General features: G+C 35.1%; 4 protein-coding genes across 4 annotated transcripts; 2 read left to right on the top strand and 2 right to left on the bottom strand.

Annotated features, from left to right (window-relative positions):
- Window positions 1–9494: 9494 nt before the first annotated feature.
- Window positions 9495–13056, top strand: LOC6645283 (G-protein coupled receptor 52). Its single transcript, XM_002067932.4, has 4 exons — window positions 9495–9733; window positions 9897–10040; window positions 11468–11726; window positions 11794–13056. The coding sequence occupies exons 2-4, from the start codon at window positions 9908–9910 to the stop codon at window positions 12368–12370; spliced, it is 969 nt and encodes a 322-aa protein (XP_002067968.1). The 5' UTR covers window positions 9495–9733; window positions 9897–9907; the 3' UTR covers window positions 12371–13056.
- A 3474-nt stretch (window positions 13057–16530) lies between these two features.
- Window positions 16531–17325, top strand: LOC6645281 (probable RNA methyltransferase CG11342). Its single transcript, XM_002067930.3, has one exon. The coding sequence runs from the start codon at window positions 16564–16566 to the stop codon at window positions 17278–17280; it is 717 nt and encodes a 238-aa protein (XP_002067966.1). The 5' UTR covers window positions 16531–16563; the 3' UTR covers window positions 17281–17325.
- A 76-nt stretch (window positions 17326–17401) lies between these two features.
- Window positions 17402–18541, bottom strand: LOC6645280 (alpha-tocopherol transfer protein-like). The gene is made up of 2 exons (XM_002067929.4): window positions 18180–18541; window positions 17402–18083 (listed from the first exon to the last, which is right to left on the bottom strand). The coding sequence occupies exons 1-2, from the start codon at window positions 18482–18484 to the stop codon at window positions 17453–17455; spliced, it is 936 nt and encodes a 311-aa protein (XP_002067965.1). The 5' UTR covers window positions 18485–18541; the 3' UTR covers window positions 17402–17452.
- Window positions 18542–18840: 299 nt separating this feature from the next.
- On the bottom strand, window positions 18841–19535 carry LOC6645400 (probable 28S ribosomal protein S6, mitochondrial). The gene is made up of 2 exons (XM_002067928.3): window positions 19377–19535; window positions 18841–19297 (listed from the first exon to the last, which is right to left on the bottom strand). The coding sequence occupies exons 1-2, from the start codon at window positions 19419–19421 to the stop codon at window positions 18899–18901; spliced, it is 444 nt and encodes a 147-aa protein (XP_002067964.1). The 5' UTR covers window positions 19422–19535; the 3' UTR covers window positions 18841–18898.
- Between the last annotated feature and the right edge of the window lie 86 nt (window positions 19536–19621).

Raw genomic sequence — 19621 nt, 5'->3', positions numbered from 1 at the left:
AAAGTCATCGTCATCGTCATCATGATGGTCTAATTACTATATTTTTCTGTGGGCTGGTCCCTGTTTTTTGATTTATATAGATTTATTGCGGGGTGTGGCTAGCTAATTGCCACAAAATAAGTAAAGGCAATGAAAGTAGCTAAATGAAAGACACTTAGTGGAAATTCGTTAAGGACAATCCTATGATTGTTAGGATATCACACGATATCGAATGCAATATCAACTGTGCCAACTACATACATATAAGTATATATTGAACTAACGCCAAGTGAGGACTATAAATTGCAAATCAAATAGAAAAGGGGAAGAGTAATAACAATAGAAGGAAGAACCATATTGAGCGACGCTTATCCAAGAGGACAGAGAGAGAGAGATAGAGAGAGATAGGGAGAGTGAGATGGGGCAAAGAAAAACAAGAAATAAACAAGTTGCAAGTTGCAAGTTTAACCTAGACCGTATCACAAAATGACAAATTGATGCATGGATATATGTATGTATGTACATATATTGATTGCCACAACGACTGGGACAGGAACTGGCTTTGGCTTTGGCTTTGGCCGCTTTGGCCCGATTTCCTTGGCTGAATGTCAAGTCCCAGCATTGAAACAGTTTCATTTTGTATTCGTGTTTTACTATTATTGATTGTCCTAGTCAGTCAGACAAGCAGTAACTCAGTCAGTCAGTCAGTCAGCCAGAGAGTCAAGTGTGTATGTATGTGTGTGTGTGTGTGTGTATGTGTGTGTGTGTGTATGTGTGTATTACCAATACATATAATTGTCCTTAGCGTAAATTTCAATTATTACGCATACGTCATGTGACCATATTATGTAGTATGTGGACCTTGACCAATGCAGTTTCATAGATAAACCACACACACACACACACACACACTCACAATCATATGTAGGACACATGTATTTTTTGTTTATTTGAATTCACTGGGCATCGAGGGAAATTAAAATCAGTATAGAGCGCTCCAAAAAGTAACACAGACATACAAAGGGGAATAAAACAATATAAAACTAAACACACGCGCGCGTCGCCAAGGCGCTGTTTGTCCTTGCCCGCCCATCCAAAACAAAACAAATCAAAAAAAAAAAAAACAATAAAAATAATACCGGGACCCAAAATAAAGCCCACGCACAAATACATATACACATATATATGTATATATACATATATCGTATATAGGAGCTAGCAACATTCTTTTAGTGGGTGCGGAAGTTTCTATTTATGGGTGCAGCAGTGGAAGCAGGAAGCACGTGAATCCAAGTGGACTCAATCACGCACAAATTATTATATACCAACATATGCAGATACATATGTACCTATATAAATATATATTATATATACTTATAGCTATGTTCGTATATAATAGCATTTGCAATCGACTCTCATTTAATATATATTAACGCATATAGCAATTAAGAGGCCAAAATCTTATCTATTCGAATCGAATCTGTTTTGCGGAATTATTCAAGAATTATTCTGTAAGAATTAAATAAATACTTTTTATCCAAAAGCCTTATAGCAAATAAATATTAAATATTACAGATATTCTTCTCCAAAAATTAAAAAAAAAAACATTTAATCGATTTATTTCGTTTTTCTCTTAAGATTTCTCTTCTATTGCATAGTTTAGGGACTAGTTAACCATATTTTCTTTTGCCAAAAAGATGCTAACAGTAAAAGGACTGTCTGCAGTAAACGCTAAGTCAAGTCGTTAAGAAAATACTCTTTATCCAGCTGTACTCCGGCTTTAATCTGGAAAAATACGTTTTGTATTAGGCCCCCAATTCGACTTAATTTGTTTTCCTCGCAAGCGTGTGATTGAAGCAGCAGGTTGTAGTGCAATTTGCAAACGAAAGTGTGAAACAGTGTATAGGCGAGACGAAAAAGTACTTCATTCTCCGCCAAATGTTCTATTTGTTCTATAATCAGTTGAACAGAATAAAGGTCTGTGACCGTTTAGGGCTTATCCAGGTAGTCGATCTAGATGCCAATAGGACAGTCTTCTCTTTTGCGGATCACAGTCGCAGGATAAAGCTCTCAATTTCGCCTGTTCCTTGGTCCCTGGTATGTACCAGTGAATCCATACTTCGTCCACATTTACAAAACAAAGCAAAAAATCTTTCGAGTCTGGCTCAAGCAACGTATAGAGATCACTGTGGATCTTAAGTAATCTAAATACATCCATTTGGCCATGAAGTTTTTTATACTTTAACTTTATCTAACATTTCGACGTGTTTTATTCGAAAAAAAGTAATCTTATTTTGTCCTTAGCCAGCTCACCTAGCTCAGAAGAATTTTTGTACCTTAATAGTAACAGGACATTTGTCTTTAAAAATTAAAAAGAAGAAAGGCTTGTGGGCCTTTAATAACCAACTATCATATTAAATGCAGAAGAAGCAAAAAAATTATATAGTCCTATACAGTCCGATCGGACCGTGCTTCTATGAATTGCATTCTATACCATTTTTTGCACGAAAAAACAATTAATTTTCAGTTCAACAAATGATTAAGTAGGCCAAAAATATTGGACGATTTTAATGAATTTGGTGTCAAAGGGACTTGTGAGTAATAATTCAATTTAATTGCAATAAATGATTTTCGCACAAGTGCGAGTCAAAAAGCAAAAAAAAAAAAAACTAAGAAAGACTGTAAGTAAAAATGCCATCAGGCATTTGAAGGAAATTGAAAAGCCTTTTAATTGCATTCACTTGCAGGCTTTTTGCGTAGAGAAAGTTTTTTTTTTCCGTGGGTAAAGTTTTTGGTCTTTTGGCCAAGCAACAGGCAGACAGAAAGTTCTTAAGCCACTAAGTGACAAGCTGACTGTTTCCGTCAACGCACTACCCTCTCCTTCCATTCGCTCCACCTGCCTCTTGGCATTATTCTGGGAACAAATTTTGCTTTTTTTTTAACCATATGCGACATTAAACAAGCGGTAGCATAAATTATGCATAGAATAGCAGAACAGCAGGAAAAATAGAAATAGCTAACGAACAAAAAAAAAAAAAAAAAAAGAAACGCAAAACTAAACGAAAATGAAAACTCAACAAATGTTAGGGAAATCTACCTAACATGATTTCGCCAAGGTGTCAACCTTTGGGTTTGGGCCGCTAGTGCGATATAGTGAGGTCATGTCTTATATAAGCCTTCATGTTGATGATGACGATGACGTGGCTAGCTCTTTCTGCACCTTTCTGGCACCCATTCGCAGCAGCCTTGCGCTGTTGCCTAACGTCATCAAATATATGTATAGATGAAAGTATTCTATAAGTGTGTCTGTGTCTGTGTTTGTGTGTATATGTGGGGATCCTTCTCTCTGACTGCCTGCAGTTGCCTTGGCCTTCGTTGCGCCAGTTCGCATTTATTTTTAGCATACCCAGCTGGTGAGAAGCCCTTTTGTTTTTGGATGGTACCCAAACCCACCTGCCCTGGCATTTAAATATGATTTTATGGCAGACCTTAGGCGACGACGATGACGACGACAACGACAACGGACTTTTTAGACCACCTTTTTTGCTTTTTTTTTTTTTTTTTTGGTTTTTGGGTTGAATGAGTGTATGTATGTGTGTTGTGTCACATTCACACATGACCAAGTATTTGTATTTGTAACCATATACTCGTATCTCTTATTGTGTCAGTCATAAACACGCAGGGGATACAGATACATATTTTATGGCTTCAACTGTAGATACAAGCGCCACCATGACAAACATAACTTTTACCCCTCCAAAAGCCAACATTATTGAATAAAGCACACACACACACATACACACACAGAAGGAAAAAGCCAGAAGCAGTGACATAAAAAGAGAAAGAGAGAGGCATTGAAATAGTTATTTCAGTTACTTTTGTTAATAACTTTTTGCATTGAAACTTGTCGAATGAACAAAAAAGTTTACGCCCATCATTAAGTTTACATTGTTTTTCTTTCACACAAAGCTAACTAACATACTAACTAGTAAGCATTTAGTTAAGTTTCTTAAAAGGATTATGACTAATAATAATCATCATTCGAAGGTCAATTACTACCAAGCAAAATTATTAAATTAAATCGTAACGGAAATCTTTCTATACCCTACACACATAAGGCGAATATACCAATGACGAATGAAAGTGTTTCCAAACTCAGCAAGAATATAAAGTATAATATAGGCTATATGGCCCTGTCTGTATAAACACATGCATATCTCAGATTTTAAGAGCTTAAGCTGTTAAATCAAGTTTACTTAAAGTGACATAAGGACAGAGTTGACCTTTGAGTGGGTGAATAAAATTCAGTGACATGTTCAGTAAACTTGTTTCTTTTCACTGATTCACTGATTCAATTCACTCAGTTGTTCACTAACTTACTAGATCACTGACTCACCTGTTCAGATTCTCTCACACTGAAGCTAGATAAGATATTAACCGAAACATTTCCTTCTTTAGTTTTAATTAAGACAAGCTAAAAATGATTTCTGATTAATTCATTTTTGAATTTTATAATCATTGAATTGACTATATGGATTAGTCAGATATGACTTAATAGTTGCAAACTTTTGACTAGTGCTAATACCTTCTGACAGCCTAATTAAATGCATCAATCAATCAGTGACTGACTGTGTGAGTAAATAAACTTATGCACTCATTAAAAAGTAACTTAGTCAGCTCGTTCATCAGTCAACAGCACTACTACAGCATTTGTCGAATTATTTTTTATAAGTACATTGAAATCAACTCATTTTTAGTCTTAAATAATTTGAATATTTGTTTTTACTTAATACCTAAGTCGACTGACGACTTAAAGTTTGTGTTTCATCTTAAAAATTACAAGTAATTTGAAATCGTTGTTAAATATTGTTGTTAAATTTTAAAATAATATTAAAATGTTTTATTATTGCAATTGTGAAATCTAAACTAAGAGAAAACATTTTAAAGCGATAATTCGAAGAAAAACAAACATGTAGGGTTTAAATTAACCAACTCATGAAATTTACTTACATTTCCACACTGACATCCTTATACTAAATTCAAGTAATCACAGTTTCTATTACTATTATTAATGTAATAAAAGTCTTTCAAATAAGTAGTAGAAACTAAATCTAGGCCAAACAACTCACAACCATAATGCCTTTATCTGGATTGGAAAAGGAAATTGCTCTAGAGGGAAAATATATATGACCACTTTAACAAACGCAACTCACAAAACACAAAACGAGAATCTGGGTTTTTCGTCAGTTTTTTTTTTGTTTTTTTTTTTATTTTTTTGGCATAAGCCCTTAAGACATGACATTTTTTTGTTTTTGCGACCTGCATGAACATTTTTTTATAATATAATAAAGCTTTCCAGCAGAAAATGGATGGGTAAAATGAAAAGGAGCATTTCTCTTTTAATTAAGCCAGAGCCAGAGAGTAATGAGCGACCTCCCCGAATGGTAATCAAAATCTCATCAACTTGTTAGCGACAAAGAGTTGAGTGTGAGAGTATGAGAATGGTGTCCTCTCAAAGGCGCAAAAAACAAAAAGAAAAATAATGAAAAAAAACGCAGCCATAACAATGAAAATATTTACATAATTAATCACATTCACGTGCTTATTGATTTTCATGTGGACGACACTCAAGTCCTTGGCTGTAAATGAGGCAGCAAAAGGGTGGGGCCTTTTCCTCTCTTTATGGGTTCGCTGAACTCATTTCGTACTTGTGACTGTGCCTTGTCGCTCATTATGTGAGCTTCAATTGCCGTCTCTGGGACTTAAGTTCACAGCAATAAACGTAATTTCAATGTGAATGTGAATGCGAATGGATTTGTGAGGTACGTACATATGTATGTAAATATAGGGAAACAGAAACTGTTTCCTCATGATGACTACCGTCCAACAGTTGATGCACAATCTCATTCTGTTACGCAATCATTCACAATTTGTGGGTATGTATGTGTGTGTGTGTGTGAAAGATAGGATAAGCCTATTTCAGTGGCCGTCTAGCTTAATGCAATTCATTGATATTTATCACCTGTCAGCTAGCGGGCCAAAGTGAACCCAATTCTAGTTCAGTTTTGCCCCCGTTAGCGTTAATTCAATTACCAAGTTGAGAGACGATGTAAGTGACAAACTTGTTACCTTATACAATGGTCTGTCGATTTCCTTCTCCGACCTACGTCGCAGGGCCCATGACCCGCCTCATTTCCCCCTTCGAACTTCCTGCATAGTAGTTTGTTGCCACAGCCTGATGGCGCCCCACTGATGTCTAATGGCATTTGATAATGGTGTTTGTGTTTGTGTCTGCGTGGAAAATGGCTCGATGACGTCGCAAATGATGACCAGGCCAGACCAGACCACACCACACCACACCACATCACATCACACCAGGCCCTTCCCGGGACACTGGCTCCGACTGGGTCGTTGATGATGCTGATCGATTGCAAAAAGCAATAAATAAGTATGCATATTTTTGTGTAAAAATAGAATTAAATCACCCAAAAATTCTTAATTGAAATTACAAAGGAACAATAATAAATAATTCAATTTGCATATGAAGTTTAAAAAAAAAGATGTAGCTAATTGTAAGAGAGATTGTTTTTGTCTATTAAACCGAGAAAACATTTGAAAACTGGATCAGAGATTTTTAAGATATGTGGAAAATTTAACATCAAACTTTTTAAAACTGAGTTTTGCCTCTAATTGTAAGAGGCGATTTCGGAATATCTACTGAAAAATTTTCTTACAATTAGCCGTATCATACTCTCAAAGTGAACCAAATGCATGATTCGAATCCAAAGATCTATTAATCTATCAATCTATCTATCTTGATTCCTCCAGAAATTAACCAAAGAATTGTTATGAAATTGTTATAAAATTAAGCAAACGGCAGAGTTTTTTTTCTTAAGATTGTGATGTCAATGGCTGTCATATTATTAAGTGAATATTCAAAATAAATATCATCCCAGGGCTGTTCCTAAAAGGTCCTTTGGCGCATTATAGAATATATGGCAAATGCTGTAGACTGCCTTACTGACATTTGTTAATTTTTAAAGTTTTGGATAATTCTTTAAAGTTAATATCAATGTGAAGTGGCAACTGATTGTATTTTAATCTTGAAATCTATATCTATACACTGCCACTGCCACCTGGATATTCACGTTTACGTTTTTCTACAATTTCAATAACAATTTCAGAAAATTGAAGTGGAAGTTGTTTTAGCTATGTTTCATCTTTCAAATAAGAATACTCTATTATCCTTTGAATCTAATAAATTTTGGATTTTAGAGCCTTTGGGGGGCCTTGGTGTATCCTGGCTCTATCTGAATGGAATTTGAATGAATGAGTGACACCTATACAATGAAATGAATGAGTGTGAATATACTAGTCAAATATTACCTCGTTTAAATTAAAGGTAATAAATTAGATATACAGATAGGTAATAATGAATAGAGAAATTGCGGGCCATTTTTTGTATGGTTTCGGAGGTGATAATTGCAAATGATACAAATCGAATTAATGAGAACAGTTGCCTAATTTTCATGGGTCCAGAAAAAATTAATAAAATTATGTTATTAAATATACAATATACAAAAATATATTCGTTAATCAACTCAATGTTTTGTTTCACTATTGCTTGACCAGATAAAAAAAAAAGAGTGTTGCAACCCAAAAACAACTATTTTTACTTTCCAACTCATTCAATTCGTTTTTGTTGTATTTGAATGTTTATTGAATTCATTCCTTTATTTTTGAACATTGTTAACTTAAATTGATTTTCTCATCATTCATGGAACCCCTAATTGTTAGTCACCTTATTTAGTCATATTTGAAGCAATTTACTTGATTTAATATAAAAGAAAAAAAAACATATCTGGATGTATCCAATAGGTATAAATGTTATTTTCACAAGTTAAATAAATGATATTCTTTCCTTAACTCGATTTGACAATAATAATAAAGAGTATCGAATCGACAGAATTGAAATATGATTCACCATACACTTTAGCAGTTCCACTTTATGCTGTCATTGTCATTTTTGGCTTGGACACAGTTTGAGCAGCTAGCTGTGACAGCTATGGCTCTCAAACTGTGTCAAGTGCCCGGTAAAGTGGGTCATTGCAAGATGTAGATTGGCAAAGAGGGCAGCAGCAGAGCAACAAAAAGGAGGTCTTGTGGGTTGGGAAATGGTGGGAAAAGCAGAAGCAAAGTGGCAGGCCAGGATAAGTATGCTTATGTAAAGCGTTTGTGCGGCTTTTGTCGCCAGCCAGCCAGCCATCCAGCCAGCCAACCAGCTATGCGAATCGTGTAATATAATAAATAGCTGAGCTTCTAAACTCGTAATAATTATAATTTATTGATTATATCATATAGTTTGTTGATTATTTTTAGAACTTGCATTTCATATATACTCTTTGTGTTTTTCTTTTGTTTCTCTTTTATAACGCAGATGCGCACAATTAGCTTAAACTGACAAACAACTACAACAGCAACAGCGACATCAGCAGCAACAACTACAACTACAACAACAACAGCAGCAGCAACTACAACAACAACTTATATATAGAGCCAGAATTTACAAGCAAAAGGATAATCATAATCACCAAAAGCAGCGAAAAATATAAACAAAATACAAGCAAAACTGACTAAAAACCAAAAAAAAAAAAGCGAAAATAAATAATATTAAAATTTCTTAAATGTAGCACATTAAAAGCCTTACGAATATTTCAAATCGAAGAAGAACAAAAACAAAAAACGGACAACTAACAAAAAAAAAATTGTGCTGTGCTCTAATTATAGTAAAAAAAAAACCAACAACAAGGCGCGTAAATAATTAATAAATTGAATAATTAAATTCTAATTATAATCATTATTCTTCCACTTCAAAGTTTGAAATGTGTAATTTTGAAATTAATCTTTGAAATTTAGTAAAAGCTAAAAACCGATAAAAGAAATCAACAAAAAACCAAATAAAATATATATATATACACGGCATACTTGATTATTTGGTAGCAAAACTAATAATATATTTATATATATATATATATATTAATGTTCAAGGATAAAATTATTAACATAAAAAATTTAACTAAAATTAACAAAAGAGAGTTGTGAATTCAAATAGAAAACAAAACAAAAGAAAAATTTAAGCAAAAACCAATAATTGTTTGCAATCCTCTAGCAAAAAAGAAAAAACAAAAACGAAGCGCAGAATCATACGCAATTAGTAGTTTTTAAACGGAATTTTAATCAAATTTTTAAGCGAGCTTCAATACAACAACACAAACACACACACACACACACAAAAACACAATCGCTGGCAGACACAACACACAATAAATTGCCAACATTATCCTTAACCTTAACCAAAAGCCAGCACACACACACACACACACAGTCTAGTAGGGGGACATTGAGAAAGCCAAACAACAATCAAATTACACACGGCGACTTGGCTCAACGCCAGCCTAAAAAGCAAACACTCACACACACACACACACACACATACCAAAAAAAAACGTAAAAGTTTATATATTTCCCGGTGCTCTTAAAAGAAGAGAAGAAGAAGAAGAAGAAGACGGGCACGGCACGGTACAGCACGGCACGGCACGGCGACAACGACGAGGACGAGGACGACCACACGACCTTCGCGTGTACAAAAAACGGCAACGGCAACGGTGGCAGAGAGCATACACCATTCTAGTTAAAGCAAGCAATAATAAAAACAAAACCAACTGCAACTGAGGCCGTCATGACCGGAAGTGAGGTACGGTCACGCCCACTGGCTCTAGCATAGCCCTAAGACCCACCCAAAGTCCCTCTATCCCCACTACCACCACCACCACCACCACCAACATCATCATCACTTTTCCCATTCCGTAAACCGAAAAACCGAAAACAAAAACAAGTCTGAGCACTTTCACTTGCAGTGGGCAGAAAAATGCAGGAAATGAGCTACCTGCAGGATAATTCCAAATTGGAGGCACTCACCAAAGCCGTTCTCATCTCCATACTGGGCGTGGCAATAGTGTTATCGAATCTACTAATTATAGCCACCTATGCCAATTTCAAGGGTATGTGCAATATATATGTTTTTTTTGATTTCATTTTTCTTTTTTGTTCGTGTTAAAGCCAAATTTACTTTCACTCACTGACACACTCTCCCTCTCTTGCAGTTGGGTAATTTAGTGTAGCATACTTTTTTGGGGAGCACCAAGGCTCAAGGCTAAAAAACTGTTGCAAATTGCAAAAATGATCAAATCGATAAGAAAAAATTTCATGGTTAAATGTTTACTTCTTCTCTTCCTTTTGAGATTTATAAACTTGAGTTGAAAGAGCTTAACTTGTTAGTTTATTAGCTTTAGAATGCTTTTTTATTGGCCAATTTGCAAGTGAAGAAATTGTTTTATGTGAGAAGAATTTACATGTATTTTAATAACTTTTAATCAGTAAAATGTACATTTTTAAACAATCTAATAATCTAACTGAAGTGTATTGGGGGCAAGTTTCTAAAAAGGAAAAACGAAAGCCATTCAATTTATTGATTTGGAATAAAGATAAGAAAAGCCAAAAATATAGAGATCAGAATACGCACAATGCTTGATTTGAACATAAACTCATTTGTAGTAGTTTTTTAGGGCCTGCTGATAAAGTAAGGCACTTTTTATCTCCATAAAATGAGTCTAAAATCTAAAATTTCTATTGTTAAAAAGTCAACTAACTTTACTAGCTGGTCAACAATATATTTCAAATTCATTGCCAAAACATCTTTAATGTTAGCTGATTTAGTTTTACATTTGTCTAAGGCCTCTAGACTGGAACAGTCTTACCTATAATGAAATTCCATCAGTGGCAAATCTAGGTGAAGTTTTTTGAAAGATTGATTCATTCTTCATTTATTTACCAAAGTACAGTCTGAGAAACTCTTAACTTTGCAAATTTGTAATTTTGTACATTTTTAATACAATTTTCGAAAGTGATACTCTTCTTAATGCTATGCTTTTCAATTTAAATTTATATTAAAAATTAAACAAAAAATGCCAAAGATCAGCTAAATATTTGAATAAAGTTTAATTTCATAAAATTCTAATGTAGTCAATTTGTATTTGAAAAATTTCAATTTCAATTTGCTAAAAACCTTTAAAGCAATGTTTTTGTCAATTTTCATAATAATATATTGAATATATACATATTTGAAAACACATTTTTAAATTTCGACCAAATTGTCGAAAAAAAAACTTAGTTCATATACTAGCTTTTATATTAAAAAATTATTTTTAATTTAAATTGAAATCCCTTAAACTTTGTGGTTTTTTGATTGTTGTAGGACCCGCGCTGGTTTAATCCGGCCCTGATATACTGACCTCTGCATTATATTTATAGTACTTTGTTTTATTATGAAGAAATGTATTGAATTGAATTAAAAATTTCTCACACGTACTCTCTCACTCTATGCTTCCCGCTCACTCTCTCTCTCTCTCTCCCTCTTTCTTTTACATAGGTCCCACAGAGGTTATTAATTATTATCTGCTATCACTTGCCATTGCCGATTTGCTATGCGGCCTATTGGTAGTGCCATTTTCCGTTTATCCAGCACTGACAGGAGAATGGATGTACGGGGATATAGTTTGCCGTTTTACTGGCTATCTAGAGGTCACACTGTGGGCCGTCTCCGTATACACATTCATGTGGATATCCGTTGATCGTTATCTGGCTGTGCGTAAACCCTTGCGCTATGAAACAGTGCAAACGAAGACAAGGTACAAAAATATAACTTGACCGAATTTCGATTGAATTTTATGTAATATTATTTGATTTTTCTTGCAGATGTCAGTGCTGGATGGTCTTCACATGGATATCGGCGGCCCTGCTGTGCTGTCCGCCTATATTGGGTTATTCAAAACCCATTGAAAACAATGTGACACACATTTGCATGCTGGATTGGGGCAATATGGCCGCATATAGTGCCACATTGGCAATTTTAGTTTTAGGTCCCAGCCTCATATCGATTGTACACAACTATGGCTACATCTTTGTCATGATGCGTAAAATTAGGTCCGGCGAGCCAATACACGATAAAGAATATGCAACTGCTTTGGCTGAAAATTTATCGAACCCTAGTCATATGATGTCATTCGCATTAGTCTTTGCATTCTGGATGTCCTGGCTGCCATGGATCTCGTTGCGTCTGTATGAGGTGGTCACGGGCGACGTTATACAAAGTACTCTTATCAATTTCGCAGTCGTTTGGATTGGCATATTGAATTCATTTTGGAAAATTCTAATCATGACCAGTATGTCGCCGCAATTTCGTATCGCTTTGAGAGTATTTTGCTTAACAATTTGTTGTAAGACTAAGGGCCGTTTGCAAGCTGAGCTAATCGGGTTGGACCCAGATGACTAGAGTTAGATTTAGATTTTCATTAAAACTGAATCCTCCCAGTAAAACAAAATAAACCCCTCCGCTCCGCCCCCTTCCCCACAAACACACTTTCTCTTAACCTTACGCTCTCTTTCACTCTCTATCTCTCTCTCTCTCTGTCTATTTCTGTCTCAAACTATCTAACTAATACAGACTTCACGTAGATATTGAATCCAATCCAAAGTACAGTCCCCATTGATACCCCCAATTCCCAATCCTAACAAAAGCAAGTAAAAATTGGTTGTAAATCGCATAATTGAGTCATCTAAAACTAAACACTACTTGCCTGTTGCCATATAGTTGCATATTTACGGCCCGTTTGGAGCTACGCGACACAACTCAATCACAACACAGCAACATAGCAACACAGCAACATAGCAACACAGCAACACAGCGACACAGCCACAGACAAGTTGAAAGACATATTCATTTTCTAGTCGTAAGCTATCTAAGTCTAGCGATTAGTTTTAAGAGATTTTTAGCATACATACTATATACATATAATTCTGATTGATGATTATTATTAATTATTGTGTATTTATGAGCTTAACAACACATACAAAGATATATATATACCTAGATGTATGTATGTATGTATTATATATTCAATTGTCGCCCTAGTTTAGCCGTACCTAATTCAAAAACAAAACCAACAACAATTTTATAATTCTGAAACATAGAAATATTTAAACCAGACAGTTAGCAAAAACTCAAAAAAAAATTCAGGCAGTTCAGATTTTTAATTTTCAAATTTACATTTTGCTAGGCATACACACAAACACACACACCCATACACACACACACACACACACTGACAAACATATGCAAATTGGGCGCTAAGCGCGCATGTATTGTAAAATTTTTCAAAGTCCATATTAAGTAGCATTTAGCAATTTTACAAAAACCAAGACGCAAAAAAAAACAAAAAAAAAACAACAATGATTAAGTAGAGTTTACTAACAATTTGCCAAAAAAAAAAACACAGTAAAGAAAATTTCAAAACCAAAAAACAAAAAGGAAAACCCAAAAAAAAACTGAAGGCGACAGACAACAACTAGAACAAATCCTTCGCACGCTTCGGGAAAATAAAATTTCAATAGCGCTTTCTAAAACATTCAACAAATTTTTTGAAGATGGAGACAAAGGCAGTATGAGATATATATATAGAAATCAAGGCAAAGAAACCCAGATCTTTATTAAATCCATACATAAGTATATTATACATAATACGACTATGTAATTTTCAATTCAGTAAAAAAACAAAACAAAACATAACAAAGAGAAAGTTATAAACAAAACTAAAAACATTTCCAGTAGTTTTTAGCAACTTATATATATATATATACAAATGTATATATATATATATATTGTATACCTATATCTAGGTGTAAAACCCAATTTAAAATGGGGCAAAAAAAAGAAAAGATAATGATTCAAAAGAACGTAATCTAGTTTAACAGCAGGTATTGTACGATAAATTTAGATCTAGAAAATGTTTGAATAATACTATAAAACATATATTTACATATACATATATGTATATATTATTTTTTATATCTGTATTATTGAGGTCAATCATTTGATTTTTGTCCCTAATCCCTAACTCTAACCCCCTGGTATAACATGGACGCCATTTATTCTGGCCAAGGCGACAACAGACTGTTGCAATTTTGCCTAGTTCCCTTAGTTGGGTTAAATTCAAGCCATGGCCAGGAGTAGTGTCCATGTTCCACTGCCATGTGGGAGTGTTTCTTTGCTTCTGTTTTTTTTTTTAATTGCTTAAATTTCTTATCCATCAACAGGCCAAAACAGCGACAAAACTAAAATACAAAACTTTATGTATGTATATTCTGTTGTTTGTACAATATATTTTCATTAATATTCTTTTTTGGTTGTTGTTTTTTTTTTTAACTAATTTTACATAAGAGAAAAAGAATTTGTTATGGATTTCGAGTATAAGGAAAATTGTTAGAATCGTATAAACAACTAAAAAAAAAAAACAAAAAACAAAAGAAAGAAAAACTTAAAACAAAAAAAAATATATATACAAAACAAAAACAAGGCATTGAAAATTATATATTCAAAATGAAGGCAGTAAATGCAGTAAAAGCAGTAAATAAATCAAGTAAAAATGAAGAACAGGTATTTAGTTTGACATTTTCATTTCACTTTTTTTTTGGTTTGGGCCCTAACTAAACAGGAATGAATCTGAACTCAAAAGTGATATGGTGAATAATTCATTCAATAAACGAAATTATGGCAAGTATAAAGTGTAAAACATACAATGGTAATAGGAAGTCTTTGTAGCGCATGGAGTGGATTATGTAGATAGCCTCAGTATCAATACTAATCGGTTTCCAATCGATGGGATCGCAAGGTATTCCAATGTTGACGTCGCTTTTGCCAATGCTTGCCTTTTGGCAACTGTTTAGGCTTTTTGGGTTCCGAAGGTGCCATATCCGCCGGTTTATATTGATTATCCAATGAGGAACCATTTGAACGAACTGTTATGAGATTACATTCGTTAATTGTTATATGATAGGTGAGTAAATATGTTCTACAGAAGCTCTGGTTCTTGCGAAAATTAGCCTTTTGTCTTGATTGCAACTCGGTTACCAAAGAGTTCGGCAGGAGTCGCCCCTCAGTGTGAACTACCCATTTTTTCGAAGCCTCGCACCATTCCTCGGTTTTATTAGAAGATGTTGATTCCTCTGAGCATATAGATATCCGATCACTGTCAATGTCATCAGGTTTCTTTTCTTGTTCTGCTAAAAAGTTGTTGAGATCAGCTATTTCTTGAATATACTCTTCAGGTAAATCCATGCTGGAACTTTGTGGATTCTCTGGGCCATTGCCCTGTTGTTCCTGTCGGAAAAGAGTGGCTATAGCTTGAATATCCTCTGACATTGAGTAATCCAAATCCTCTTGATTGTCAGAATGTGGCGATTCTGCTGCTTCTGAAGGATCCCGATGCAGTTCGTTTGCATGTGTCTCCATAATTGACTTTGTTAGCAGAGATGGTTGCAACTGAAGGAATGTCTGACCGCATTGTAATCTTGCGTCAATGCCACAGAGAAAGTCTAGGCCTAAAATAACATCGCTGTACATATTGGGCAAGACCAGCAAAGGGAATTGCACATTACGATTATCTAGACAAACATTGGCCCACAGGGATTTGGTGGCCTTTAAACATGAACCCTCGTCCGTGTATATCTTCGTATCGATGTCATGTAAAAAATTGTGATTATTGCCCAAAAGTTGGGCAACACGATAGCTCACAAAGCTTCGAGTGAATCCTGTGTCAATAGTGGCACAAAACGGTTGGTCATCAATAGTGACATCAGCTATAATCCTTCCTTGATTGAAGGACAGTTTGTGCTGTTGCCTCTGGTCCTCGTCTGGATATTCGGCATTCATTTTCGGTTAAGCGATTGTTGATGTTTTTGTCGCAATTGTCAAAACTTTTAACGCCGCGTAAAATCTAAATCCAATTCAACTGGCTACATCTAGGTTACACTATTTGTGGTATTTATTTGGTATTTAAAATACTAAAAACAACTGTTTCTTCTGTTTTCATGGTATCTTAATGTTACCTTAACTAAAGCACTTTGTGACGTAACAACTGTTGTTCGGTTTTATAATAAAATTTTTAAATAAAGTTTATAATAGTTAAACAGAAATTTACTGTAAGAAGGATAATGCAAGTAAAATTTTCGTAAAATTTTGTCAATATACGAAATTGCCATATTTTTCAAACTATTATTACAAAGAGAAAAACGGTATTATTAAAATGTCTAACTATATTTATAAAACAATTCCTTACTTAATTAACACCCAGAAAATATTATGTGAAAAATTATAATCCCTATGGTTTAGTATAGTTTCAACCTGCATAGCAGAAAAACATGTATATCTGCGTATTTGATTTAGTTGATATGAAAGAAAAATATTTCTGTATATATTTAGGGTTAAAATAAACTACATTTTAAGTTTGGAAAAAAACCAAACAACTCTATCATTAAAAAATATGTATTGAAAATTATGGAATTCATTTCATTCTTTATTGAAATTAAAAGTTTTGGAAAAAGTTACAACAATGACGTACATAAAAGGCTTACGCATCAAACACGTAACATTATCTTACGTGATTTTGCCATGTTATTTGTTTCGCCGATATGGAACACCGTGGAGATCCTGGTGCTGTCCAGTATGGAAACTTTATGAACTATTACCAATTCAATTCGGCTTCCGAACGTGTGAAACTGCTGCCCGCAAAAGAAATCTGGGATCCATCGGCAAATGATTATACAAAAGACGTGAATAAGAAACCCTACTTGGTCTTGGATGTTGGCTGCAATAGTGGAGTCTTTACAAGATTATTGCATGGCTTTCTGGAGGAACAACTAAAACGACCAGTGTATATCCTTGGTGTGGACATTGATGAACGACTTGTGGAACGAGCTAAAGCTGAAAACACAGTTGAGGATAAAATAAGCTACTCCCGCGCAGATATACTCAATGAGAATGATTTCAAGACTATATTTAATTATCTTCGGCAACATCAGCATGATAAATTCGATGCCATTTGCTGTTATTCCATTACCATGTGGATACATTTGAATCACCATGACGAGGGCTTGCAGCAATTCCTGCGTACGCTATCACAGCTGGCTCGACTTTTTGTGGTTGAACCACAGCCCTGGAAATGCTATCAAACAGCTGAACGCCGCCTGAAGAAAGCTGGAGAAGTGTTTCCACTCTTTTTGCAGCTCAAATGGCGTTCCGATGTGGAGCAACAAATTGAAATGTATATGGAACAGGCCTTGGATCGACGAAAAGTATTCGAATCAACTCCCACAAAATGGCAAAGACGCATCTGCTTTTATCGGTGATCAAGAATATAATGATTCCTCTAAGATGTGATACATATGTATGTATGTATAAAATGCATTTATCTATATTAAAAATTGTTCTTTTATATGTATATACAATCTAGAAATGAAAATCATTTAATAATAATAACAAAACAAACAAGCAGCAAAATAAATTCAAAGCATATGGATCCTAATCCACATTGAGTTTCCTAAAGGAACCTTCAATGCCAAACAGACCATCGAAATCAATTGGTTTGCCAGGACGAAGGGATTCAACTGTCTTGTAATTGGCATTATCCTTAAAGTAATCCCTGTATTGATCGAATTTCTTTTCCCACTCGGCCACAATTTCATCGGCAGAACCATTCTCGCCACCATACTCTTTGGGTAAGTACTTCAATGGCACCTGCTTGGTAAGCAAATCCATTTTATCACCATGGACAAATAGTCGTGCCTGTATTTTCTTCGACATCATAGGCTTGAACATATTGAAAATGGGCTCAAACCCGCTAATTGTATTAACAAAATGCTGCGCCTTTGGACGCAATGGTAGAGCCTCTTCCGAGAAGACTGTCATCTTTTTGGCCAAAGCTGGTGTCATTTGCAACAGATGTCCAACTGTGGCACCCTTCATATCCATAATGAAAACAATGCCATTGACATTCGCATAGTCATCCTCGATAAGAGCAATCTCCTGCATGGCCTGGGCTACCTGCATAACCTCCAAAATCGCATACTTGTCGGCCGGGCTTAGGCCCATACGCCACAATCCAATGCGTGGGCCATTATCATGTAGAGGTGTGGGCAAATATATTATCGTGCTATTTTATTATGGGGACGAGGGTATTGGAAATGAGATAAAATATTACACACGACCTTCGAATTCGATTTATGTACATATGTGTATATGTGCTTACCCAGTCTTGTGAATTTCACGAAATTTACCACCATCGACATCAGTGACATTAAAGATCTCTGGATATTTGGTACGTAGCGTATAATATTGATCCAATTTGGACTTGGCTCTCTCCAGGCTGTACTTGCAGCCACGTAGAAAGGCAATCAGAAATTGATCATCTGTACGGGGCGTAAGATGAGGTTGTTGAGAAATCCAAGTCTTAAATGCCTCCAGGTCGGACTCGATGCGTTCGGGCACTTCATGCAGCAGCTCATTGGCATTCTTTTGCAACTCGGGCGTGAGTGGACGAATTTGTGCTGGCATTTTGCGATGTGGATGTGAATGTGATGGAGGAACGCAAAACCTCTTTTTTGCCGCTCAAGTGCCAAACTATAACTAGACGATATCTTGGCTTTTCTATTGCAAAAGGTGGCATTAGGTTACGTTGCTGATTTGATTATTGGTATTGGGGTCTATTTTATCAATTTTCTGATAAGGTTTTTTTTAACAGTATGCCATAAACTTAATAAAAAGACAAATAATACCAAACACTAAACGTGATAAATGTGAAATTTCATAAGAGTATTCAAGTAGAAGTCCTCCATTACATACAATACAATCGAATTAGCCTTGAGGTGGGGAATCACCAACAACGTATAGGCCAATCAACATAATATTAATTTAATAATAATAATAACATTTTTATTCATCCTCTCTTTTTTTATAAGTATTTGTGATTTATTTCTGGAACGGATAGTAGTCCAGCCCTGAATTATAATTGTATTTGGGCTTCTGTTTCCGTTTGGCTATGTCAATTAGCTCCTGAACATCCTTACGATAGGCTGGCGGTAACAATTCCTCATGCAGTGTGCATTTGTGATCCAGAGGTTCCTCCACTTTAAAGACATATCTGCGCACAATATCAATGTCACGTCCGAATTCTTCCTTCAGATCGGATATTTGAGTGGGCGCCGAATCAAAGGCGATGGTAAAATGTGTTCCGGTGCGGTGCACAACTCCATGTTCGCTGAGTTTGTGGGGCAGGGCACGGGTGCCGAGATTTTCTAATTTCCGTATAATGCCCCCCTTGTCAAGTATTGCCTCAGCTGTCCGTTTGATGACCGATATCAATTCCGTCTGATCGTGGGATAGACAGAGAGAGCGATAGCGGCTTATTATTTACTTTACATAACTTCTCATGAAATGTAAATCTTACCCGGGGTAGCTGGCGGAATACCAGGGCTAATTCATAAGTAGGCATAGCGGGTAGTGAATGATGAGCAGGTTTAACAAATCCTAATATTCGATTTCTGTTATATTTAAAGCAAAAATAACATTATATTGAATAGCTAAATGCACACACACATGCAACTTTAAAAGGTTCGTGTTGCTTAGTGTTGATAAACATTAAGAGATAAAACCGATAGTTTTTTTTGTATTTTTACAGCAAGTCGATAGTTC

This window comes from Drosophila willistoni, assembly GCF_018902025.1.
Source record: "Drosophila willistoni isolate 14030-0811.24 chromosome XR unlocalized genomic scaffold, UCI_dwil_1.1 Seg143, whole genome shotgun sequence".
NCBI lineage: Eukaryota > Metazoa > Arthropoda > Insecta > Diptera > Drosophilidae > Drosophila > Drosophila willistoni.
Note: the sequence above shows the minus strand (reverse complement) of the source record. Positions and strands in the feature narration are given on the sequence as shown.

What these genes read in the sequence shown, in the direction of transcription:
- LOC6645400 (XM_002067928.3), bottom strand. Translation starts at nt 19,421, where the DNA reads ATGCCTACTTATGAATTAGCCCTGGTATTCCGCCAGCTACCCCGG. An exon ending in TATTCCGCCAGCTACCCCGG is followed by an intron (nt 19,298 to 19,376) that starts GTAAGATTTACA and finishes TCCCACGATCAG; the next exon opens with ACGGAATTGATATCGGTCAT.
- LOC6645280 (XM_002067929.4), bottom strand. Translation starts at nt 18,484, where the DNA reads ATGCCAGCACAAATTCGTCCACTCACGCCCGAGTTGCAAAAGAATGCC. An exon ending in CGTGAAATTCACAAGACTGG is followed by an intron (nt 18,084 to 18,179) that starts GTAAGCACATAT and finishes ATAATAAAATAG; the next exon opens with CACGATAATATATTTGCCCA.
- LOC6645281 (XM_002067930.3), top strand. Translation starts at nt 16,564, where the DNA reads ATGGAACACCGTGGAGATCCTGGTGCTGTCCAGTATGGAAACTTTATG.
- LOC6645283 (XM_002067932.4), top strand. Translation starts at nt 9,908, where the DNA reads ATGCAGGAAATGAGCTACCTGCAGGATAATTCCAAATTGGAGGCACTC. An exon ending in CACCTATGCCAATTTCAAGG is followed by an intron (nt 10,041 to 11,467) that starts GTATGTGCAATA and finishes TCTTTTACATAG; the next exon opens with GTCCCACAGAGGTTATTAAT. An exon ending in ACAGTGCAAACGAAGACAAG is followed by an intron (nt 11,727 to 11,793) that starts GTACAAAAATAT and finishes TTTTTCTTGCAG; the next exon opens with ATGTCAGTGCTGGATGGTCT.